This window comes from Myotis myotis, unplaced genomic scaffold, assembly GCF_014108235.1.
Source record: "Myotis myotis isolate mMyoMyo1 unplaced genomic scaffold, mMyoMyo1.p scaffold_m19_p_16, whole genome shotgun sequence".
Classification (NCBI taxonomy): Eukaryota; Metazoa; Chordata; class Mammalia; order Chiroptera; family Vespertilionidae; genus Myotis; species Myotis myotis.
This window is the reverse complement of record NW_023416320.1, coordinates 42,997,185-43,023,703: the sequence shown is the minus strand read 5'-3', so window position 1 is coordinate 43,023,703 and position 26,519 is coordinate 42,997,185. Positions and strand designations below refer to the sequence as shown.

Below are 26,519 nucleotides of genomic sequence, written 5' to 3'. Positions count from 1 at the left end.
TTATGTGGGCTGGCACAATCTGCTATGCGAAATATATATTCATATTGCTTAGGTCTGCAAGCAGTTTTTATTTTAGGGTGAGTCTTGCTTTGTACAAGGATACCAAATAATTGGCAGCAATCCAGCTGAGGACACTGTTCTCAGCACTGTGCTATTAAAATTGTTTTCCTGGACAGAATTGCCCTGTGGGCATGGCCCTAACTTGGGAGGACTCTGGGCTGCTGGAATTGGGCAGTGAACCAGATGGACAGCTTATAGAGGAAAGGAGGTGACACTATAAGCTGGTACTAAAGTTAAAGAACTGGGAGGCAGGTGAGGAGGAAGAGGAGGAGGAGGATGGAGAGGAGAAAAGGAAGGAAAAAAAGAGGGAGATGAAGGAGGCAGGAGAGAGAGAGAGATGATTTATATTCATCAGTCCATACCCTTAAAGGGTCTCTTTATGTATCTCTCCTTGATCTCTGGCTTAATTTTTTAAAATATATTTTTATTGATTTTAGAAAGGAAGGGAGAGATAGAAACATCAATGATGAGAATCATTGATTGGCTGCCTCCTGCATGCCGCCTACTGGGGATCTAGCCCCCAACCTGGGCTTATGCCCTTGATCAGAATCCAACCCGGGCCCTTCAGTCCACAGGCCAACGCTCTATCCGCTGAGCCAAACCCGCTAAGGCTGGCTTGATGTTTTTATGTTCATGTTGTTTTGCTTGTTTACTAGACTGTAATCTCCTTGAAGACAGTAATACTGACTCAGCTTTGCATCCTCCACAGTGCCTGGCATAAGCTGCTGCTCAAAAACCATTGTTAAATGCATGAGCAAAAGAATGAGTTTCTGTATCTGAAGCATTTCCTTTCCTCAGAGATCAGCCCCAAAAAGAGCTTCTCAGTGGGCACAGTATTGCCCTCTCGGAAATATGCTGAAATCCTATGGGGGCAGTTTTTGGCCTGTATATTTCTCATATTGGTGTATTTATTTACAGAGAAAAACATTGCTTTATTATTTTTACTGATATTAGTATAGCATTTTAGAATCAATGACTTTTTATTTTTCACTTGTATAACACCGACTTCAAGAAATTATTTGTGTAAATAGCTTGCATTATCTATGAACTTAACTCCAGGAGAGTAAAATGATGTTAAATTTTTGTTGTAAATACAGGGTGTTGAGTATGGCAGACTGAGTACCTCTGTTTATAAGATCATGAAGCTTCGCTTGCTTATGCTTCCACAAGTTCTAGGATCCTAAGATGCAACATACAAATACACAGAAGCTGGTGTCCATTGATTCCGACCATCAGGCTTTCCCTTGAAGCTACTGCCTCTCTTAGGATTGGTGGGGCTCCGCGGAGCACTGCTGTCAGGGCGCAGAGGCTCAGTGGCTGGGCTGGGGGCGGGGGATGAACGCCAAGGCACCGAGGAGTTCTCGCACGTCCAGGCCCATGAACCTGTGCAGAGTAGCTTGGAGCGTGAGTCGTTCCTCTCTGCTTTGGTTTGAATTTCTCTTCATTTAAAACATGATGCGGGGGTGGAGGGGAAGTGAGTGGGGAGGGGCGGGGACGCTGCCTGGTTTTCCCAGAAGCCTGGGCCCCCCCTGCGGGACTGGCTCACCTTGGAGCGGTCCGGATTTGAGGACCACAGCCTGCAGAGAAACCCCTCCAGGAGGTTGACTCAGGAGCGGGGAAGGAAGGGCTTTCCGGGGGGCAGAGGATGCCTCCGTCTCGCAGGGCCGTTCGAAGTGAGGGCGACCTAAACTTCTGGAGTTTGCGGGCAGCGCTGTGGCCAGTGGAAGCAGGGACCCTGGAGGCAAGGAGAGGCGGGGCGTTGGTTGGCCAGCGGTGAGGCATCGGCTGGAATAGAGACGGGCCTCGGGAAGGCGGGGCTTCTATTGACAGAGGGCGGGGCTTCCTCTTACGGGGGCGGGGCTGGGCCAGAACAGCCGCCGGGAAAGGGGCTTGTGAGCATTTCTCACGATCCAGCGCTGACAGTAGGAAGGCCGAGAGCTCAGGGGGCGTGGCCGAAACTGACAAGAGGCGGGGCTGTCTTCCGGACGGACCCGAGCGAAGGCCAGATTTCTGCGGTAGAGGGCGGAGCGACCGCCGGCCAGGGGCGGGGCCACTTCGAGACCTTGGGGAGGCGGGGCTTCCATGGGCGGGGGCGGGGCTCCTGTTGACAGAGGGGCGGGGCGGCTCCTACAGCCCGTCTTGGGTTTAGAGGCCGGTGGAACCCCAGGGGTGCAGCGGGTTCAGGAGCCGAGAGCCGGCGGCGGAGCGGGGCCAGGGCGCCGAGGGCGCGCGTGCGGGCGGGCCCCGCCTCGGCCGGCTCTCCCCCGCCGCCCGCCCCTCCCCCCACAGCCGGCCGCCGGGGCGCGCGCCTCGCCGAGCTGCCTTCCGCCCCAAACCGCGGGCCCCCCACGCCCCGCGGGGCCTGCCGAGCTCCGAGGCCCCGTGAGAGCCCGCCGAGCGGTTCCGGGGGTAGGGTTCACAGGTCAGAGTTGACTCCCTGAAAAGTGCCGCTGCTTGGAAATGCAAGATGGCGGCGGCGGGGCGCTGAGAGGCGCGGCGGCCCCCGCAGGTAGCGGCGCTGCCGGTTCCGGGGCGGGCGGGCCGGGCTCCCCGGGGCTGAGGGCGGGATCGGGCCGCGCGGAGCCCGTGCCCGGCGCGCGGGCCGGGAAGGCGGACGGCGAGCGGACGGGACGGAGGCGGCGGCCCCAGGGCAGAGACCCCGGGGACCGAGCGCGCGGCGGCGGGTGGCGGGCTGCGGGCGGCGGGCAGACCCGGCGCTGGGCGTCCAGGGGGAGGGACCGGGCCTGTCAGGGCCGGGCGTCGCCGCGGGGGACCGACCCTGCGCCTCGTTCGCGCCTCCGGGGTCTCTGTGGCGGGGGAGGAGGGGTGGGCTCCCCGAGGAACCTCACTCCCTGCCGGGGAGGGCTGAGCAACTTGGGGCTGTGGAGGGGCCGCGGAGGCCGGGTCTTCCGGGGGGCGGTCGCCGCAGGGGTGGGGGCCCAGGACTACGGGGAGCCCCCGGGGAGGTCGGGGCTCGGCCTCCCTCAGGTCAGGAGAGCCTCTTGCTGGAGCTGAGCGCACCGGCACGGGGTCGGGGCCCCAGGAAGCAAGTCAGGGAGGCCGTACCCCACTTCAGGGGAGGCCGTACCCCACTCCGAGGGAGGCCGGGTCCCCACTCCGGGGGAGGCCGTACCCCACTCCGGGGGAGGCCGTACCCCGCTCCAGGGGAGGCCCCCACTTCGGGGCAGGACCGGAGTCCAGTCCTTAAGGACTAGGTGACGTTTGGAAGCCCTGGCGCTGAGGGCGAAGTTAATGGCAGAGAACGGAGACGGTGTCGGCCCCTCCGGGAGCCTGGGGGTGGCCGGGGACTCCCAGCCCAGCCGCAGGGGGGCGGCCTCCCCATCCTCGCGGGGGAGGAAGCGGGGCTGCGGGCCGGACAGACCCCGCCCCGCTGTCCAGCCACCGAAGTTCTTGGCCCAGAGGTTTGCGGTTCTTTGTCTCCGCGGCGCCGTTCCCACCGCCCCTCACGATGGGAGCCGCGAGGACAGAGCCCGGCGCGGGCAGGCGCCGGTGCCCGGGTTAGTGGGGGGTCAGGCTGCGGCGAGGCTGCGGGGTCGGGCTTGGGGCGCGGAGGGGCGGGAGGGGGAGGAGCGCGGGGGGGAGGGCGGCCGGGCGGGGAGTCCACCGCGCCGTCCTGACATCCCACGCCAGCCCCAAAGGAAGCCATGAGCCCAAAGGAAGAAAAAGCAAAATAAATAACCCGCCACAAAAACACAGAAGGCAGAAGGAAAACCACGAGGAGAGGCTGCTCTTTGCTTGCTGGGGGCGGGGGCGGGGGGTGCAGGGAGAGGCTGTGACTGGTACCGACATCAGAACGGGCCGGGGCTGGGATGTCATGGACCCGAACGGCAGCGGCAGTGTCTGGGGGGGAGCGGGAGCGGGATCAGGTCTGGGGAGCGGAGGCTCCGGTGCGGGAGGAGGCGCTGCTCCCGGGACGGGCGGCGGGCGGGGAGGCTGCGCGCGTGGGCCCCGCAGAAGTGCGCCTCCGGGTCGGCCGTGTCGGTCCCTGCGGCTCGGTCTTTGTCTGAAGCTTTAACTTGTGTTGTACGGAGCTGCGTGAATTCTCTTTGCTTCGGAGAAATCGTCCTGAAAAAGTCGTTTGTTTGATGCCAGCAGTGAAGATGAGTGAGAGTTGGTGCTAACAGAGATCCTGACTCTAGTTGAGACATAGGTTTGATTTCTTGAAGTAGCAATTTGGACTCGATTTTTAAGCAAAAGAACTGTGAGTGTTGCCAAGGACAATAAAGTGGTGCAGGATGTAAAAGAAAAAGGCTTTCATAAATATTTTCCCCTCTCAGTGTTTCTCTTGTCACTCCAAGCATTTTAGGGCTCAGCAGGCTAATTTTATGCCAAATAAAGTGTAAGATTTTGGGGTCCTTTCAATATAGAAATAGTAGCATTTCATGTATCAATGAGTCGTGAAAAGAACCTCTTCAAGGGCTTTATTTAGTGAACAGGATGAAAATGAGAAAGAAGAAAACCTGGATAACGGATGACAGCTATGATCCATGCAGATTTCTTGAGCCAGTCTATTTTTAAAAGAGCTTGAACGTATTCAATGGAAATGTTTTTAGAAACCCATTTCAAGTATAAACTCGTTTTGAGCTGCACATTTGGAAATTTTTTTACATGTGTGCTGTTCTTTGGTTTCCCCAAAGTGCATGTAGCTCTAGTTTTATATTCAATTCTGAACAGATTAGGCTGGTGAACCAGAGTGGCACTGCTGCCAGATGGTTTGAAAATATGCTAAGGCGGAAAGTAGAAATGTGCCGCACTGAGAACGCTCATTACTAGGTGTATTTTCCTTATAGCAGTTATTCAATGAATTTGGAGGACAGTCCATAAATGATGCATCAATTATTTCATCTTTCATGATACTTTAAGTTCTTTTAAAAATAAATGTGAATAAAGTTTTGCAGTTTTTTAAAAATATGTTTTTATTGATGTCAGAGAAGAAGGGAGAGGGAGAGAGAGAGAAACATCGATGATGAGAGAAAATCATTGATCAGTCGGCTGCCTCCTGCACATCCCACACTGGGGATCAAGCCTGCAACCCAGGCATGTGCCCTGACTGGGAATCCAACTGTGACCTCCTGGTTTGTAGGCCGATGCTCAGCCACTGAGCCACGCTGGCTGGGCAGCAGTTATCTTATTAATGAACTTAATAGCGTAGGTAAGGTGGGTTCATTTTGGAGACTTTCTCCCTTTTGTATTAAATTTCACATTAAGACTAAAAGGTGATGTTATGATGTATTATACTTTTTTTTTTCGTGTAATGTTGGTTGGGCACAATAATGTGATATTTTGGGACTAGTTTGCTTTAAATCAAGCATGTCAAACTCATGGTCCGTGAGCCATATGCAGCCCACAACAAATATTTTTGTGGCCCAGCCAATATAATGGTATGTAAGATACGTTTTAATAAAAATTTTGTAACTTAATTTTTACAATATCTTGTTATACATAATTATTACTAACAAACTACAACATTCGCTAATGACTGATGACTATAATTGTGTTGCATCCATTTCCCTTACCCGCCTTAGCCTTACGCGCAGGCGCACCATTTCTCTCCACTAATACCAGCAGCGAATATTTTAGCAGCCGAATGCCACGTCATTAGTCTTGTACTGACTTGTTTGGTGTGCGCAACAGGAAATATTTCACTTTCAGAGAACAAGAAAAATAGGCTTATTTGCGTTACGCTTGTTAATTTGTGCAGCTATTCAGTGTATAATAAGTTAATGTTCAAGCAAAATATTTTTATTAAAATGTTCTATTATTTTATGTTAACGAGTACTCATTTATTTCAGCCCTTTGTATTTATTCAGCATGTCTCTATCGAAATAAAACTACATTTCTATGAAAATTGAAGCTTTTGTTTTTTTGTGGCCCACATACACTTAAACCTTGTTTCTTTGGCCTGTGTTAGCCTTTGAGTTTGACATGCTTGCTTTAAATTATAGCTTTATTCTTAAATAGAAGTACCTTTAAACTATTAAAATGGTAGCAAATGTGGCTGAGGAAATAACCCTTTAATGTACATTGTAGCATTGTGGATTTGGGCTCAAAAGACTTTATTTGAGCCCTGACCTGTTTGGCTCAGTGGATAGAACATCGGCCTTCAGACTGAAGGGTCCTGGGGTCGATTCTGGTCAAGGGCATGTACCTTGGTTGCAGGCTTAATCCCCGGTAGGGGGCGTGCAGGAGGCAGCTGATCAGTGTTTTTCATTGATGTTTCTAACTTCCTATTCCTCTCCTTTCCTCTCTGTAAAATCAATAAAATACACTTTTTAAAAAAGAGACTCTATTTGAATATTGACAGTGTAGTCATGAGTTAGCCAGACTTGCATGACCGAAGCTGCTGATTACTAATCAGGATATATATTTGAGTTTACATTTGGAGGTCTGTATTTTATACAGTTAATTTTTAAAGTAATTATGTAATATTTGTAGGTAGTTGCCATGTTTTGGTCTTAAAGAATACTTAATCTTTGTAGTTTATGTCACCAGTATTCCGTAATGTATTTAAGAGTATATGGATGGTCTTATACACCTTTGGCCTAAACAAATATAATGATATACTTTGAAAAAGAATTGTATGTGAGCAGTTTAAGAATTACATTTATTCAAGGGAGTTAAAATTGAGCAAATCATAGTTTATGCAAGATTTTTGTTTTCAGTTTTTAGGTTTAGATTTTTTTAATTGATTTTTAGGGAGAAAGAAGGAGAGGGAGAGAGAGAGAAACATCAATATAAGAGTGAAACATCAATCGCTGCCTCCTCTACGAGACTGGATGGAGCTCACAACCTGGGCATGTGCTCTGATGGGGAATCAACTAGCAACCTTTCCATGCATGGGGAGACGACGTCCAACCAACTGAGCCACACCACCCAGGGCTAGATTTAAATTTTTTTTTTTAAATATATTTTTTATTGATTTTTTACAGAGAGGAAGGGAGAGAGACAGAGAGTTAGAAACATCAATGAGAGAGAAACATCGATCAGCTGCCTCCTGCACATCTCCCACTGGATATGTGCCCGCAACCCTGGTACATGCCCCTGACCGGAATCGAACCCGGGACCCTTCAGTCCGCAGGCCGACGCTCCATCCACTGAGCCAAACCAGTTTCGGCTTAAATTTTTATTTATTTATTTTTGTTGTTAATTCTTGCCCAAGGATATTTTTCCATTGACTTTTAGGGAGAATGAAAGAGAGGGAAAGATAGGAACATCAATGTGAGAGAAACACATTGATTGGTTGCCTCCTGTACAAACCTGGAAGGAACCTGCAACCAAGGTACGTGTCCTTGACCAGAATTGAACCCGGGACCCTTTGGTCTGCAGGCCGATGCTCTATCCACTGAGCCAAGCCACCTAGGGCTAGACTTAGATTTTTTTAAAACATCAAAGCTTATCTAAGAAAATTGAAACACTGATGTGGTAGACATATCATATACATATTCAGAATTTTAAATAAAATAACTTGTCAGTCAATTTCAGTGATTCATATTTCCCACAGGACTTCTGATTCTCTTTTTCCCCTTCCTAAAGATCTTTCCCTTTTCAGGTTATTGAGAGGAATGAAAGGAGATAGAAAGATTCTGATGTTTCTAAATATTTCACTCATAACTATGTTTTTCTTCTATATAAGTGTTTCCTTTACCTTTAATATTGTCAAAAAGACATTTTTTAAAATTTTTCTGGGCATGGACCGTACTTGGGAGTGAGGGATGGTGAAAAGAGAACAATTTCTCTTGATTACGATGATAATATTTTTTTTATATCAAAGGCTTGTTAGTTCTATGAAATACCCCTTAAAATGTGTTTAGACAAATGATTCTTCTTGAAGGTCAGAGAAAGTATGGATATGTCGGGGTGGGGCGGTGTAAATTATGATTGATTAATGTCTACTTATTAAAGCCAGCTTATTCTAGCATTGCTTGATATGCTGAAAGGTATGAAATGGAAAATTGATTATTGCCTGGGCTTTTAAAATATGTTATACTGTTTCAACATTTAACAAATTTGAAACAAAGACTTCCTTTGTGCTATAAATTAAAGTTAATACCTAAATAAAAGTCAGAAAATATAACTGTGGACTTACTAATGCCAGGAAATAGTCTAAACACTTTACATGTGTTATTTCTTTCAGTCCTCAAAGCAACCCTATTAAATAGGTACTATTATAAGATACTGGGTATTAGAGAGAATTGCTCTAAAGTAATCCCAGTTTCAGGAACTGAAATAACATCAGGCAGGTATGCTTTTCATCCGGAACTATTGAGCAGCTCATTTGTTGCTCCTCTAGTTGCCTGGTGCCTTCTCATGTCTTGGCAGCTATTCTCAAGAGACTCCCATTCGATAAAACATCTTGCAATTACTGTGTGATTTAAGAGTGGATTCAAATAGGTCACCAATTTCCTATAACATTAATAATTCATTTTGGAAAATAACCTCCCCTCTTTGGCAGCTGTTTCCTATCTTCTCCTCTAGTTGACATCCTGTAGGTGGATGGCTAAGGAGAGGTGGAACGAGGAGATACCAGAGAAGAAACTAGAATCCCAGGCTGCAGGGGTAACAGGATGCTCCACTGCACTTACCAGGAAAATGCTATTTTGCTTTTCATGAAAATAGTGTAACTATTCAGTCCAAGCTTTAACTTTACCTAGAAGTATTTTACTAGAGGATTTACATTATTTCTTTTTAAAAATATATATTTTTATTGATTTCAGAGAGGAAGGGAGAAGGAGAGAGAGAAACATCAATGATGAGAGAGAATCATTGATGCCTCCTGCATGCCCCCCACTGGGGATTGAGCCTGCCACCCAGGCATGTGCCCTGCCCAGGAATCGAACCGTGACCTCCTAGTTCATAGATGCTCAACCACTGAGCCACACTTGCCAGACTACATTTTTTCTTGACTTAAGAGGGCTCTTTGTAAACTTGTATATAATAATAGCAAGAATCAAAGGATAAGGCATTTGGGGGAAATCATATTCCTAAATATTCATTCACTATGGTTACAGAGCGTCAGTGCTTAAAGAAACAACAAAAATGATTCAACCCTTCAAAAGCATTGTTTCCTGTTATTTAATAAACAGAAACAATTACAGCTTTTATTAAATTTTCGTGATTGGCTTAACTCTGAGTAATATACCACATTTGGACACAAATCTGAGTTTCCAGAGAATGATTTCGCTCTGGCTGGTTTGGCTCAGTGGATGGAGCATGGGCCTGTGGACTGAAGGGTCCATACCTCAGTTGCAGGCTGGATACCCAGCCCTCGTCCAAACCAAGGGGGAGGCAACCTATCAATATATCTTTCTCATATCCATGTTTCTCTCTGTGTGTCTCCCCCTTGCTTCCACTCCTAAAAATAAATGGGAAAATATCCTCTAGTGAGGATTGACAAAAAAATAAAAATAAAGGAGAGAGAACGATTTCCAGTTTGTTTTTACAATTTAATGGTTCACAATGCATTGATTAAAAAGCCATTTGGTCTGGAGCTTTCTTGCAAAAATGAAATAGTTAAACGCCAATCATTCTATTAGATACTACATGTTTAGGAGTACCAGTGGTTTATTTAAGTAATACTGGCTTATTGCCAGCATTAATAACCCACTTCATTCCACTTAATACACAGTAAATTAGGATGCAGATATTTGCCAAATATCTATGTTTATGTGTAAACAGAAACATATACCTCTTTTCAACTCTTAGTTTAAGTTGTCTTTCATAACTTTTGAAATGGAAAATTGATTATTGCCCGGGCTTTTAAAATATTTTATACTGTTTCAACATTTAACAAATTTTAAACCTTTCAGCATAACAAGCAGTGCTAGAATAAGCTGGCTTTAATGAGTAGGCATTAATCTTAATTTACACCCCCCGCCCCCCCACATAACTTCTGTGTGGTAAATTTTTACAATTCCCAATTTCTTAATCTTAGCTTTCCTATTATATTCTGCATATATTCACATTTTGAACATTTTCATTGAAAACAGTATCATAGTGACTTGGTTGTTTTACATAATATAGAATTTTTTAAAGTGTAGTTTTCAATTTTTGTGTTTCTTACTAATACTGGATTTGGCATTTAGATAATTCTTTTAAAGTTTCTATGAGGAAATTCTTTTTTTTCAAAGTTACATTTATTTTTAAAAAAGCCAAGGCATAAACTTTAAAATTTCCTAAGGCTGCACCATCATCTCTAGAATAATAAAGTGATATTACTTTTTTTGTAGGAGATGGCAGATAGGTGCTTTGGACCCGCTGGTAATGATGGCCTGAGCTAAACACCTAATTTGAAGGGACACCCTTCCGTGTCAGAGCACAGAATGCTGAGGAAGCTATGGCAAGTATGTGTTCCGATGTTTTGATAACGTAAAACTCGGGTACTGAATGTGCTCCCTTTAGATCCCATGACACTCTCTTTGGCTCAAGTTTTAAAAGCTTTTTTTAAACGAACACAGATATATTCCTAACACTTTTGTAAGAAATGTACATTCAAACTTTAAAAATATAGGAAGATTGGCTGCTTCAATTTTAATGGAAACAGCATCATACGTCATAATACATCTATGTGCTATATTTATAATTGATTTTTAATTGATATTTGCTGAAATCCTTTGTTTCAGGCACTATCTCAGGTGCTATGGTAACAGTGGTAACAAGACAAATGAAGGTTATGAGGGCAGAGACGTTTTGTGTGGGGAAATTGATCCAGAAATTTTACTGTTTTTTTTCCTATATCCAGAAAAATGCTTCATGAACAACTCCTGAAATATATTTTCAATATATAGTCTAGTAATAATAGTTAACTTATAATGATAAAATTAGGATATTAAAAGTTAAATAATATAGGTTAAACATACTCTTATTTAAATATTCGAATAGATTTTTACATAATTACATGTATATTTTATTTATCTGATATATATTGCTTTTATAAGAAGCATTAGGTTATATAGTATATTGTTTGAAATATTTATACTTTAGTTCAATTGTTATTTTAGATGATTCCTGAAAGTACTAAGAAAGCTTACATAACCAGTAATATGGTGGTTCACTTTTAATTTTAAAAATTGAGTTCTTACAAGTTGACATTACCAATCTAATTTCTATTATATTTCAAAATATTTTTAAAAATTGAATGATTATATCCTGAGGGAAATAGGTAACAACTACTGTATTTTATCCAGGGAAGAGATACAGACAGATGAATGGTTTTCAGCCTCTTGATGATAATCTCACTTGGAAGCAAGAATAGCATTCTTGTGTTAGACTGTGTGTTAGACTGGTTTTGAAAGACTTAACACACGGCTCCTTGAGAAAAGAAGGGGAAAGCTATTTCAGCAGGAAATTACTTTTGGATCATACAAACTTAAATAACAAAGATAGGAGATTTCACTATAGTTCTAGTTTCTATATCACTCTCAATGTTACATACCTACTGACATCCCAGGAGAAGGCAGCAAACCAGGATGTTAGTGTCCTGGAGACCTTTCAAAAAGACATTTCACTCCTCAAATCTGGGGGCAGAGCTTGCCAGAGAAATCTGTCCAGCTTGGACTCTTCCTTTAATCGTTAGCAGTATTAAGGTCAGCTTTCTCAGGTGGAAAAAAACAGGAAAGAGGATAGAGTTACTAAACCTTTAAGCCTTAATTAGCATTAACAAAGGGATCTTCTGAAATTAGATTATCTTTGGCCATAATTTCTTAGATGCTTTCATTTTTGTCATATTCATTCCTGTCTATAGTCATCGTAATACTTGAATTTTGATTGTCTTGAGACCACTTTGGAAATTTACTTAATAATTCTAGTTACAGAAATTTTAAAAAACATTTGTTGTGGGTACAAATTTGGGTTGTCAAATTTCTCACTTAATTTTAAAAAATAATTGCTGTTCCTGAATATTTTTACATTTTAGCTTTAAAAAATGCCTAAAGTGTGTAAAGGCTAAACTTTTTTTGCTTGTTTTTTATTAAAAAATATCCTCTTAGACTTTTTTTTTTTAACATGGTAGATATCCTTTGTTTTAATTTGATCCCATTATTCTTTGTTCCTAGTATTATTTCAGGCATTTTGTGATTTTGATGGATTTCTGACTTCTGGTTTGAATACAAACATGTAAAAATAAGTATTTTCAGCTGGCTAAACAGAACTCTGACTCCAAGAGGGAGAAGTGGAACTAAGTAAAATACAGAGTTCAAAAAGTGTTTCACTGTATGTATGAATATTTAGTCCAAAGGATTCTCAGTGGGTGTACTTTAGCCACCCTAAGAACAGTTTTATTAAGTTGGTACTAGGTCAAAACTAACATGATCCTTAAAAATTATAGTCATCTTCTAAATGTTCTTATTTGACCCAGAATTGGTATAAAAAACAAAGTTTGTTTTTATTCACATAAAACTTTACCAAAATAACATGCTTTTGTGGCTAACTAGGCCAATAAACTGCTATCTGTTAATCATTGAATTTGAAGTATAAGACAGCCAAAAGAATAGAGGCTTGGAAAATTCAGTGTAGCTATGACTCTGCTTAATTATAAACAACGTTGGACTTTTATTTATTTATTTATTTTTTTAGTACTAAGTATACAATTTGAAACAATCCACTCACTTTTTATAGTGCATACCATTGACAACTTATATTTTAAACCCTTTAAAAATGTAACACCATTAAAGTATAGTTTTCTCTTGGAACAGAAATAATGATTCCACGTTCAAATTTGCATTTGCTTTCTTGTAAAGGCTAATGCTTTGAATGAATTTATCTCCCTGTTTCAATCTTAGATAGACCGCATATTTAGATATACACTGTTCATGCATAAAACTGATTTGTTACAACAGAATTATGGATGTTGGTAAATATTTGTTGAATATTCATTGCGCTATTTTATTAGGTAGGATGTTTGGATGTTTGATAATCAAGAATGTTTTAATATTTTAATGACTGGTAATCTCATTAGTAAGTATTTTACCATTGAAAATAATCTACCATAAAGCAAGCACAGTTGTTTTTTATAGCTCCTCTGTAAATGAGTGTTTAGTGAAGTAAAATGTATGTTATAATATACAATACAGATATGTTTTAAAGGTGGGTTTTTTTCAGCAAATATTATTGGGGCCTTGATAGGCACTGTGCTGGGCCCTGGGGAGAGCTAAACAGACATTCTTTCTGACACTGTAAGAAGAATTGCTATTAGAATTATCCAAAATTTTTATACTGTGATGAAATAAATTTTGCTTTCATTAAAGGCTTTTCTGGAGAGAAACTTTGTTATGATAATTTTGACGAGTTTAGGATCATGAATTGATTAAGGAGCAGCTTACCCTCAGGAAAAGAGCCAGGATGAAGCTAGGACCATGGAAATTGGCTTGGCCCAGATCTACACCCTGGAGATTATGGGTGCTCTTGGGGGTTCTTAGAACCAGTCTGACTTCCAGACCTGGGGCAGGAGCTCCAAAAAATATCTGGAATACACCTGAATGCTATACAGAAATGACCATAGAAGTACTTTAATTTATTTGCAATTTTAAGGCCTTAAAACCATTGTTTGTTATATTTTATACAAGTAAAGCAATGTTATAACAATATTAAAGAAAACTTGTAAATACCATATACAAATTTTACCTGTTTCATGAAAATTTTATTTTTTTTATATTCTCTAGTCTTTGTCCACATGTAAATGGATAATTTTTTATATTTCTTAACTATCTTTTGATTATCATTTTTTAAAATATATTTTTATTGATTTCAGAGAGGAAGGGAGAGGGAGAGAGAGATAGACACATTAATGATAAGAGAGAATCATTGATTGGCTGCCTTCTGCACACCCCTTAGGGGATTGAGCCCACAACCTGGGCATGTGCCCTTGGCTGGAATTGAACCCGGAACCCTTCAGTACCCAGGCCCACACTCTATACACTGAGCCAAACCAGCTAGGGCTTGATTATCATTTTTAATGGTAGTGTAACGATTGATCAATTATTTTTTCACATATTTCTCTACTGAAAGGTTAACTGAAAATAGTTTTCAAACGTAATTATATTTACAATGCTGGATGCTTTTAGCACATAATTTTTCCTTTATTGGCAGACTTCACTTTAATTGTGTTTTAATTGCAAAGCCACTTCACTCTCAGTTGTGCAACTGAACTCTAACCCCCTTTAACAGGTAAATAGTGCAAGGTTCCCCAAATTGATTTCGCGTTCTGTTTCCAGTTAACCTTCAAATAGAGGATAAGATGTCTGTCAGCTAACAGTGATTTCTGTATGGCAATTTCCCTGTCCCAGCCCTACTGCACTTTAATGACAAAGGAGATGAATTGGAATCACACCATAGAATTGCTTATTCTGTATTTTTACCCCTTCTCTGCTTTTTCATTCCATTTGTGTGGATTGTCAGCTGATTAAGTTGAGAGAGAGAGAGAGAGAGAGAGAGAGAGAGAGAGAGAGAACGGAAGGGAATCGAACCTGGGACCCTTCAGTCCGAAGGCTGACACTCTATCCATTGAGCCAAATCGGCTAGGGCAGGAATTCGCTGTTTTAATGACAAAAAAAAAAAAAAAAAAAAAATCAAACAGCTATGTTAACACTTGGAACAAAATAGTGGTGTCCCTATTGAATTGAATAGGGAAGATGGCATTAGCTTAGTTTATATCATTTAGTTAAGAAATAGTTTGCAATTTCAGATTTCTTTATATTCCCTTAGAAATCAAAGAAATTTTATAGAAAAAGAAAGAATGACATCTTTGTGAATAGAGAATTGGATTATTGTCACTACAATTATTACTAATTGTAATAATTGGAACTCAGGGAACAAGGGGCATTTAGTACAACTTTCCATCTGCTGCTTAGATCCATCAAAGGAATTGTAGTATGTATTTGAATAATCTCAGCGAGGAGGTTCTTACCGCCTTCAAAAGCAGGGCATTCTCTCTTTGGACAGCTCTGTTTCCTAAAAATGTTTCTCCCTTTCCTGAGTCAGTGTACCTCCTCATAGAGAACTGGTTTTGCTTTATAATCTTGGAAGTAAACTTTTTCTCCTCAGTTCAGCTAGGCCATGGATCATGCTAGTCAATGAATAGTTCCAATTTGTGGTAAAGAATAAGACCCCTTACTCATTCATTTTTTATTTCTTGTAGACTTCAGAAACCCATCAACTTTAACTGATTTAGCATCAAAATTTTGAAACATTTAAATGTATTTGTATGAATATAATACACTTTTTCTTGATGATTTAAGATCATTCTTATGAGTTTCACTGTTCTCTCTGGTGATGCCCTCATGGCATGTGGAGTTTTGTAGGACTGTTTTCCTATTCATTCTTATTCAGTTAATAAACATTTAGTGAGTCCCCACTTCCTGGCTTCTTACATGCAAAGAGGATATAGAAGTGAATGAGATTGCCAAGACACCTCGGGAGAACTTTAGGTTAAAGATACAAAGTTCATTGGTTTCATCCAGAGTTTCAGGGGCTTTGTTATATCTCAACTAGAGGTCCGAGGCACAACATTCATGCACTCAGGGTTGGGGTGGGGTCCCTCAGTCTGGCCTGCACCTCCTCACAGTCAGGGAGCCCTTGGGGCTTCTGGCTGAGCAGCGCTCCCCCTGTGGGAGCGCACTAACCACCAGGGGGCAACTCCTGTGCTGAGTGTCTGCCCCTGTTGGTCACTGCGCATCATAACGACCGGTCGTTTTGCTGTTTGGTCAATTGGCATATTACCCTTTTATTATATAGGATAAAGCTATCACTTAAAAAAAGAAGAAATAATGACACACACATCTATGATGAGGACTATGTTGTGGGACAGAAATGTACTATTTCTCTACTACAACACAGTCAATGCTAGACTAGAAAATAAACCAGAGAGGAGGGTGAACTATCAGGCAGACAGAGAGATCATCCCACCAAGTGCACAACACGTGCTCTGGGATAGGGGCCGGCCTGCATGGAGGGTCCCTGGCACAGCAGTCATTTCTGCTGGGCTTACAGCATATAGAAATCGGAGTCAGGAGACTGAAGGAGGGGCCAGGTTGTAACGGGAACTCTGTGTGGCTTCAGGAGTTTAGACTTTATTCTTTCATAAATTGTAAGTCTGAAGACTGATATGATTAGATGTGTTTTATAAATTCTAGCAGCACTGTGGAAAATGATTAAAAATAGTGTTTCTAAAACTTTGATCATACATATTGTATCTTTGCTTCTTTGCCATACTTGGGCATGCTTTTGGGATGATGAAAAGGACCAGTAGGACCAGGCATAACTGATGGATTGAATTTCTTATACATTTAATTGCCATAGTCTCTGAGTATCTGTGACTGCTTTTTATAGTTTTAAAGCTTCTCCCTTGTTAACAGATTATCCTTTCACATTGGTAGTAATCTTGGCAAAGCAAACTTGTTCCCCAACATCCCTTCCAATATATAGCTAGCTGAAAAATCCAAATAAGCCTGTGGGCTGACCCATGAATATAGTACATGACCTTCAGTGAGTTGGTTTGGAGACATCTATTTTAATCCTTAGAGGATTTTTTCTCCTGGTTTTGATCTCATTTTAGATCTTTATAACTGAGCTATCCAACAACTTCATATAAGTGAAATATAGCTGTAATTTGTTTAAAAGATCATAATCACTCATTAAAAACATTTTTAAATTTATTTTAATGTAGGTGATTGGAGTTGTGCTTCAAAAATTTCAGCAGTTCAACAATATTTTATCTGCCAACAATAAATTCTTTACTTGATTGCACCATGAAAAAGCTGCTAATGAGATTTGTTGAGCATAAAAACGGACCTGAAGAACCAAAAGCCATTGTTTTCAAATGAAGAATACTGAATAGTTTTAAGCCTCAGTGCTTTTTAATCACCACTGAGATTTCCCCCATAACATCAGAATGGCAAGCAGGCGAAAATCAACAACACCCTGCATGGTCCTTGCCAGTGAACAGGATCCAGACCTCGAGTTGATATCAGATTTGGATGAAGGGCCTCCTGTACTCACGCCTGTAGAAAACAGCAGAGCAGAGAGCATCTCGAGTGAGGAAGAAGTTCATGAATCTGTGGATTCTGACAATCAGCAAAATAAAAAAGTTGAAGGTGGTTATGAATGTAAATATTGTACTTTTCAAACTCCAGACCTAAATATGTTTACTTTTCATGTGGATTCAGAACATCCCAACATAGTGCTAAACTCCTCCTACGTTTGTGTCGAATGTAATTTTCTCACCAAAAGGTATGATGCACTTTCTGAGCATAATCTGAGGCACCACCCAGGAGAAGAGAATTTTAGGTTGACTATGGTGAAACGAAATAACCAGACAATCTTTGAACAAACTATAAACGATCTGACTTTTGATGGTAGTTTTGTTAAAGAGGAGAACTCAGAGCCCGCTGAATCTACAGATGTTTCTTCTTCAGGAATTCCTATCAGTAAAACTCCCATCATGAAAATGATGAAAAATAAAGTGGAGAACAAGCGTATTACAGTTCATCATAACTCAGCTGAGGATGTTCCTGAAGAGAAAGAGAAGGAGGTCAAACCAGACCATGAAGAAAGTGTGGAAAGTTCTAGTTCTTCAGCTTCTGACTCTAATACCAGTACTTCCATTGTCAACAGAATACACCCAAATGCTGCCAGCACGGTAGTCACCCCGGCAGCAGTTCTTCCTGGACTAGCACAGGTGATAACCGCTGTGTCAGCTCAGCAGAATTCCAATTTGATTCCCAAAGTCTTAATTCCTGTTAGTAGCATTCCTACCTACAATGTTGCATTGGATAACAATCCCCTTTTGCTTAACACCTACAAAAAATTCCCTTATCCAACCATGTCAGAAATTACTGTTCTTTCCGCTCAAGCAAAATATACAGAGGAACAGATCAAGATATGGTTCTCAGCCCAACGTCTAAAACACGGTGTGAGCTGGACTCCTGAGGAAGTAGAGGAGGCAAGAAGAAAGCAATTCAATGGAACAGTACACACTGTACCTCAGACCATAACTGTTATTCCAGCACACATTTCCACAGGGAGTAATGGCTTACCGTCCATTTTACAGACATGCCAAATAGTTGGTCAGCCAGGTCTGGTTCTTACACAAGTAGCTGGAACAAACACCTTGCCGGTAACAGCACCGATAGCCTTGACAGTGGCAGGGGTGCCAAATCAAAGCAGTGTACAGAAAAGTCAGGCCCCCGCTGCTCAGCCTCCTGCAGAAACAAAACCAGCAGCAGTAGCCACAGCCGCAGCAGCAGCAGCAGCAGTCCCAGCAGCAGTCCCAGCAGCAGTCCCAACAGCAGTCCCAACAGCAGTCCCAACAGCAGTCCCACCTTCTCAGCCTGTCAAACACGAAACTGCACTGGCAAACCCCGATTCATTTGGCATTCGGGCAAAAAAGACTAAAGAGCAACTGGCAGAATTAAAAGTCAGCTACCTTAAAAATCAGTTTCCTCATGACTCAGAAATTAGCAGACTTATGAAAATCACAGGCTTGACAAAAGGAGAGATTAAAAAATGGTTTAGCGACACGAGGTACAACCAGAGAAATTCAAAGAGTAATCAGTGCTTACATCTCAACAACGATTCCTCCACTCCCATTATTATAGACTCCAGTGATGAAACCACGGAATCCCCAACTGCTGTCACTTCACAGCATAAACAGTCCTGGCATCCTTTCCCCGACTTTACTCCCCAAAAGTTTAAAGAGAAGACAGCAGAGCAGCTCCAGGCCCTTCAGGCCAGTTTTCTCAGCAACTCCGTACTGACAGATGAAGAATTAAATAGGTTAAGAGCGCAAACCAAACTGACCAGGAGAGAAATTGATGCTTGGTTTACAGAGAAGAAGAAATCAAAAGCTTTAAAGGAAGAGAAAATGGAAGTAGATGAAACTAATGCAGGTAGTTCCAAAGAAGAAGCGGGAGAAGCTTCTCCTGGAGATGAATCTGGTGCACCTAAGGCAGGGAGTGCAGGCAAGATATGTAAAAAAACACCTGAGCAATTGCACATGCTCAAAAGCGCCTTTGTCCGAACCCAGTGGCCGTCACCAGAGGAGTATGACAAGTTGGCCAAAGAAAGCGGGCTTGCTAGACCAGACATCGTTAGTTGGTTTGGGGACACCCGTTATGCTTGGAAAAATGGAAACTTAAAATGGTACTACTACTATCAAAGCTCCAATTCAAGTGGTATGAATGGTCTGTCTTCCCTTAGGAGAAGGGGGAGAGGGAGACCCAAAGGAAGGGGAAGAGGAAGGCCACGCGGGCGGCCTAGAGGAGGCAAGAGAATGAACAACTGGGACAGGGGGGCATCACTCATAAAATTTAAAACTGGAACTGCAATACTTAAGGATTATTACCTGAAGCACAAATTTCTTAATGAGCAAGACCTGGACGAACTTGTTAACAAATCACACATGGGCTATGAGCAGGTCAGAGAGTGGTTTGCCGAAAGACAGAGAAGATCAGAGTTAGGTATAGAGTTATTTGAGGAAAATGAGGAGGAAGATGAAGTTATTGAAGATCAGGAAGAGGATGAAGAAGAAACAGATGATAGTGACACCTGGGAACCCCCACAACATGTGAAGCGGAAGCTTTCTAAATCAGATGACTGAAATGTAAGTTTTTAATCCAAGCATATATTTATCAACCACACACATTTAGAACATCCACCTGGTATCTGTCATCTCCACTTTTGATAGTTTTTTTCTTAAATAGTTTTTCTTTTACCTAATAAGAGAACTAGGTACTACAAGTATAGCCAAGAAATATATGATTAGCACGTATAGTCTGATGATTATGATTGTTCTGTTTAATATGTAGAGTTTAATGTTTTTTACTTTGTTTTAAGGGAAAGTCACCTGTTTTCTAAGAAGGGAGACTGGTGGGTCTGAGGGAATTCACAAATACTAAAGATAACTAAAATGTAGTTTTTGTAACCCTCCTTCACTAAAGCTTCATTTTTTGCCTATTTAAGGAAAGAATTAAAAAACAAAAACTAAAAAGAAGGGGGAAAGTATACTGAAGGAAAGACTTGCCACAGGGGTGAGGATTGCTCAGTTTCAGGAAACTAGGTGAAAATGGTATCTTTTTCTTTCATTGTATTACCCCCCAAACTATTAGTTTTTTTAAAAAAATATATTTTATTGATTTTTTTACAGAGAGGAAGGGAGAGAGATAGAGAGTTAGAAACACCGATGGGCCGAAACCGGTTTGGCTCAGTGGATAGAGCGTCGGCCTGCGGACTGGAAGGTCCCAGGTTCGATTCCGGTCAAGGGCATGTACCTGGGTTGCTGGCACATCCCCAGTGGGGAGTGTGCAGGAGGCAGCTGGTCGATGTTTCTCTCTCATCGATGTTTCTAACTCTCTATCTCTCTCCTTTCCTCTCTGTAAAAACTCAATAAAATATATTTAAAAAAAAAAAAAAAAAGAAACATCGATGGGAGAGAAACATCGATCAGCCGCCTCCTGCACATCTCCCACTGGGGATGTGCCCACAACCCAGGTACATGCCCTTGACCGGAATCGAACCTGGAACCCTTCAGTCTGCAGGCCGATGCTCTAGCCACTGAGCCAAACCGGTTTCGGCTAGATTTTTAACTAAAGTTTAAAATGCTTTATGTATTAAAAATAACTCAATATTTTTTCTATTAAAAGCCAAAGGTCTATTTTAGGCCATATATAAATTCCATGTTTACTTGGGTGGCATCTGTTTTTAGAAACTGTAATATAAATTATTTCTGTTTTAGAGATCAAAAGGTAAACAACAAGTTTGATATTAAATTAACTCAATTGCCTAAAATGTCTTTTCATTCTTTGATATAAAACAAACCTGCTACCAGCAAAAATGCTGTATTTAGTAAAAAATATCTCTCTGTAGTCATAAAAGTGCAAGTAAATATGCTTTAAATGTAAAGGTTTGGCATATTCTTTAAATCTTCATTCTTTTATAGGTTGGATTAATTAAAACGTCACTGTAGTTGCAAATCACATATCTGGTTTGGAGTTAGAACTTTAATTCTTACTACTTTTGGAATTCAGTAGCATTGTTCTATTCTTTACTCTCAGTTTTTGAGCGTTCCAGGATAAAACTATACTTTTCAAAAAACAATGCAGTTGTCATGCAATGTTTGTATATGTCTATCAGTAGTCCAGAAGCATCTTGTTATCTGAAATCACTGCAGTGTTGTCAGACTGTAAGGGAGGGAACAAGGCATAGACTCTTATGATGATATGAGCATATGTATGTATTTCCTTCGCTTTTTGCATCCCTATCCCAGCCTCTACTTTTATCCTCTCTTTTTCTGCACAGTATCTCCTTCATTCCTCCACATCTTCCTTCATGGTTTTATTTATTTTGTTATAACAATTGCTTATAGAGAGCTATGTCCCAGACACTATTCTTACTGTTTAGCAATCCTTTTCCAAGTTTTCTTTTCATGAACATTTTTTTTTTAGGCAGAGAAAAAGATGACACTAAAAATGCACCTACTTTTGAATAAATCTCACTCAGGTTATAGAAGAAACTGTATTGTAGGTTACAAGAAGTTAAATAGTTTTGTACAGCTTTATCCTGAGGCAGTCCTCCATTTCCTAATGTCGGAACTCTTCAGGACAGGCTTTCTTCTGACCCAGATGCATAAAATATTTTTAACAGGCTGCTTTTTTTTTTTTTATTGCTAGACACAAGAATGTGCACTCAGCCAAGATTAAAACAACAAAATTTTTGCCGCAATGAATTGTTGTAGTAACCTCTGCAGTGATTTTTGGGGGAATTGCAGTCTTCAAAAACTAATGTGAACTTTTATATAATTTAGTTTGACCTTACTTTAATTTGTGTGGATAATTCTTATATTAATACTTAAATAGGTACTATGATTAAAAAATTCACACAAAGCCACAGTTTTCAAAAATTGTGTCATATATGTTTTATGTGTACTTTTGTGGTACATATGCAAACTTGCCTTGCTCTTAAAATATGCAAAAGTCTAAAATTATAAAGACATTAATCAACAAATTATTGGCTTAACAAATTAAGTTTTTATCCTATAAAAGGATTCACCTTAAGTTTCCTCTCAATAGTTACTTTTTCATTTAAATATAGTTCAACTTACGAAAAAAAGGAACCAAAACCTTTCCAAAGTAGTTATTGCAAAAAGTAAGATACAGTATTACCCCCTTATCCTTCCGGGATATGTTCCAAGACCCTCAGTGGATGCCTGAAACCACAGATAGTACCAAGCCCCTTATAAACTATGTTTTTTCCTATATGTATGTACCTATGATAAAGTCTAATTTATAAATTAGGCACAGTAAGAGATTAACAATAATAACTAATAAATTAGAACAATTATAATATCCTATATAATAAAAGCCTAATATGCTAAGTGTCCAGTCGGCTGGTCAGCCATTCAACCAATCAAAGTGTAATATGCTAATGATATGCTAAGGCTGCTCAACAGCTCACTATGATGTGCACTGACCACCAGGGGTCAGACAATCGACCGGTCAACCAGTCATTATGATGTGCACTGACTACCTGGGGGGCAGATGCTCTAACTGGTAGGTTAGCTTGTTGCTGGGGTCCGGCCGATGGGGACTGAGCGAGACAGGCTAGACATGCCCTAGAGCCCTCCCGCGGTCCCTCCCTGGCTGGTCAACCTCCCGTGTCCCTCCCCGACCCCAATAGTGCACCGGTGGGGTCCCTCAGCCTGGCCTGCATCCTCTTGCAATGCGGGACCCCTTGGAGGATGTCAGAGCTGGTTTCAGCCTGATCCTGTAGGCCAGGCCAAGGGACCCCACTGGTGCATGAATTTGTACACCGTGCCTCTAGTACTGTAATAAAAGTTATGTGAATGTGGTTTCTCTCTCTCTTTCTCTCTCTCTTTTGCACATTCTCTCTCTCTCTCACTCTCTTTTTCTTAACTGATCAGATAACCCAGAGGACTACTAAGTGGCAAATGGGCAGGTAGTATATACAGAATAGATCTGCTGGACAGAGGGATAATTCACGTCCTGGGCAGGATGGCGGGAGATGATGTGAGATTTCATCATGCTGCTCAGAACAGCATGCAATTTAAAAATTATGAATTGTTTATTTCTGGAATTTTTTATTTAATATTTCTGGACTGTGGTGGACTACAAGTAACTGAAGCTGCAGAAAGCGAAACAGTGGATAAGGAGGATTACTGTATATGTGTGTCTTTTGCACAAGCCAGCCTTGTACAGTAAATCCTCACTTAATGTTGTCAGTAGGTCTGTGACTTTAAGCGAAGCAATGTATAAGGAAACCAGTTTTACCACAGGCTGATGGATATAAGCAAGAATTAAGTACCTGCAGCATCTCATCATGTTATAACAAAATGGTGTTGAACCAATCAAGTTATTTGAGGACTTGATGTATATAAATAGAAAAAAAATACAAGAGTTAAAAAAAAGAAAAATACAAGAGTTTAGATTTCATAGTTTATTACAGACACTGACAATGAAATATATACTTCTTACTAATAATTTTAAATAAATTATTTCATATAGGTATATAATATAGGTAAAAATAATTACATATAGGTGAAAATGTCTTTAAAGCAAATCTAGTATATGCAGAACACATACATAGGAATTGCACACAAAATCTAGTGCATAAGATATATTTGGAAGTGATCTCAGTATTACTGAGTGATTACAGAGGATGTGTTTTCATGGCTAATTTCTATCATTTTTGTTTGTAAAAGAGGTAAACATTAAAGTATGGTTTTCTTTAAGTTTTTAGTTTTTTATTGTGTGTGTTTTTTTTTATAGTTGCCTAAAACGTTGGAGGAGAATCAATTCTTCAACTCAAGCTGTCTGATTTACTGTGAATGGGCCCAATCTTTAATGACACTGAAACCCTTTGGGAGCATACACATTCTCAAAAAATAGGATCCAGTACCCAAAAGAAATGGAACTTTATGTTGTGCCAAAGTTAAACTACTGCAGCTGGTGAAAGTTCTGCAATGTAAATAGAACACATTAAAAAACAACTTGTAAAAATTCAAATTTTAATACATTTTTATTCTGATAAGATGGAGACATTCTGATTCTTGGACTTTCAGAGGGGGTTTAATGACCACTAGAGCTTGTCCTCATATTTTGTCTAGTGTAATACTGTATATCTGGTGAGATGGACCTTATTGTCTGTATTCTCTGATATGTTATTAAGCTTATACTTTGAGTGACCAAACATTTCCCAGAGTAAAAATTGTTGGAAACAGGAAAAAGAAAAACCTGATTTATTTCTGTCTTGTTTATCAGGCCCTGCACGAAGATTAAAAGTTATGCATGGGCTTATACATTTTCAATGTAAGTGAAAATACAGCCTTTTGGCACACGTTGGCACAATAAGAGTTTGTGGTATTATTGGCCCTTAATGATTAGATCTTTCATGGATACCACTATTACTACTTGTAATGCTTCTGTTACTTGTTTTCATTCGAAGCTGAATTTGCTTTTTATTAAACTGAAGATAACACTGAAGAAGGAAAAGAAACTGGCATTAGAATTTGGATGGGGTGAAACTCTGAAATAAATGCTATACCAATCGTATGGAAATCAAACGTTTGTACAGGTGTCAGATCAGAATTTTCAAGAATTACCTTTCAGTGAAATTCTACTTTGTGTAATAACTTCAGTGAATAGAGAAAAAAAATTCTTAACTGATCATAATGAATTAAAAGTCAGCTTTTCAGGAGACTGAAAGTTCCTACTAACTTATAAACCTTGTAAAAACCGGTGCTGTTCATTCATGTTGAGAAGGACCCTTTCTTTTGTGACTAGGGGACCATTTTTCAAAATGTGCTTTTTCATGGAAGAAATGTTCAGTTCAATTAGCTTTGTATTTTATTTTATTTATTTTCATTTTCTTTTATTCCTCACCTGAGGACATGCTGAGAGAGAGAGAGAGAGAGAGAGAGAGAGAGAGAGAGAGAGAGAGAGAGAATTGGTTGCCTTCTGTAGGGCATATGCCCTGACCAGGAATGGAACCAGCAACCTTTCGGTACACAGGACAATGTTCAGCCAATTAAGCCACTCTGGCAGGGCTCAATTAGCTTTGTGTTTTAAAATGTTGGGGGTTTTTGTTTGTTTTTTCTGAATGACCAGATAGATGTAGTGGGCTTGGCCAGTTTAATCTAATTTAATGGATAATAAATATTAATCTCATGTTTTTACCTAACTGTTTGTCATCTAATGAAAATGTTATGAAAAAGCCTTGAATATGCATGCTGCTTTCATTTTTATAAACTTTTCATTTTTTAACTATAGCTTTATTAGTAATTCCAAAATGCTGCCATTTAGCTGATTTCTTCTCTCAGACAGCTGGCTTTGTGGGTGGCTTTTTCATACTACTGTTAACTTTTTTAAAAGAAGCAATGTAAAGACTGTAACAATTTAATGCACTAAACTGTTCTTTCTTTTACACATTAAAAAACTTCTTAAAGCTCTGTATTATAATAATTAAATTGCTCCCTTTTTTAAACCATTGCTAATGTGGTCTGAGTTTTGCTTGGTAATAATTCTCATATTTTCAAAATTTGAAATGTCAAGTATTAGACAAGTATAAAGCCATTGAATATACTTATATTATATTTCCCTTACAATATGTAACTTTGTATAGCTGTTAAAACTATTGAAATGTTCCCTCCTGTCTCTTTTTTAGACTTGGCCCTTAATTCTGCTCTGATGTTTGCTAGATTTTAAGTATATTTATTTGACAGAGCAAAAGAACCCCCTCCGGGTTGTATCCAAAATAAAAGTTAACTGTGACTAGCAGTTTTCAGTGATTTCCCCTCCCCATTGTATTAACTGAGTGTGTTTTTTTAATGTGGTAAAATACACATAACAAAATTTACCATTATATCTGTTTTTAAGTGTAAAATTCAACTGCATTAATTATATTCATAATGTTGGGAAATCATCACCACTATTTCCAAAACTTATTCATCATTCCAAACAGAAACTCTGTAACAGTTAAGCAATAACTCTCGATTCCCCTCCCCCCAGCCCCTGATAACCTTTACTCTACTTTCTGTTTCTATGAATTTGCCTGTTCCTGATACTTCAAATAAGTGGAATCATACAATACTTGTCCTTTTGTGTTTGGCCTTATTTCATTTGGCATAATGTTTTTAAGGTCCATTCATGTAGCATATATCAGAATTTCATTCCTTTTATGGCTGAATAATAATCCTCTGTGTGTACCACACTTTGTTTATTCATCTGTGATGGATGGACCTTGGGTTATTTCTACATTTTGGCTAGAAAAATGCTGCATTGAACATGGCATACAATCATCTGATTGAGTCACTATTTTCAGTTACTTGGTGTATATACTTAAAAGTGGAATTGCTGCCCTGGCTGGTTTGGCTCAGTGGATAGAGCATCGGCCTGCGGACTGAAGGGTCCCAGGTTCGATTCTGTCCAAGGGCATGT

General features: G+C 40.6%; 1 protein-coding gene across 3 annotated transcripts; it reads left to right on the top strand.

Moving 5' to 3' along the window:
• The first annotated feature begins 2,208 nt into the window (after nt 1–2,208).
• Nucleotides 2,209–25,571, top strand: ZHX1 (zinc fingers and homeoboxes 1). Of its 3 annotated transcripts, none has more exons than XM_036338606.1 (4): nt 2,209–2,482; nt 10,308–10,421; nt 16,739–19,672; nt 23,853–25,571. In XM_036338606.1, the coding sequence occupies exon 3, from the start codon at nt 16,964–16,966 to the stop codon at nt 19,667–19,669; it is 2,706 nt and encodes a 901-aa protein (XP_036194499.1). In that variant the 5' UTR covers nt 2,209–2,482; nt 10,308–10,421; nt 16,739–16,963; the 3' UTR covers nt 19,670–19,672; nt 23,853–25,571. The 3 variants fall into 3 exon arrangements, with proteins under 3 accessions (XP_036194499.1, XP_036194498.1, XP_036194500.1); XM_036338605.1 differs by having other exon boundaries at nt 2,209–2,569; XM_036338607.1 differs by lacking the exons at nt 2,209–2,482; nt 10,308–10,421 and adding an exon at nt 2,513–2,569.
• The last annotated feature ends 948 nt before the right edge of the window (nt 25,572–26,519 follow it).

What these genes read in the sequence shown, in the direction of transcription:
- ZHX1 (XM_036338606.1), top strand. Translation starts at nt 16,964, where the DNA reads ATGGCAAGCAGGCGAAAATCAACAACACCCTGCATGGTCCTTGCCAGT.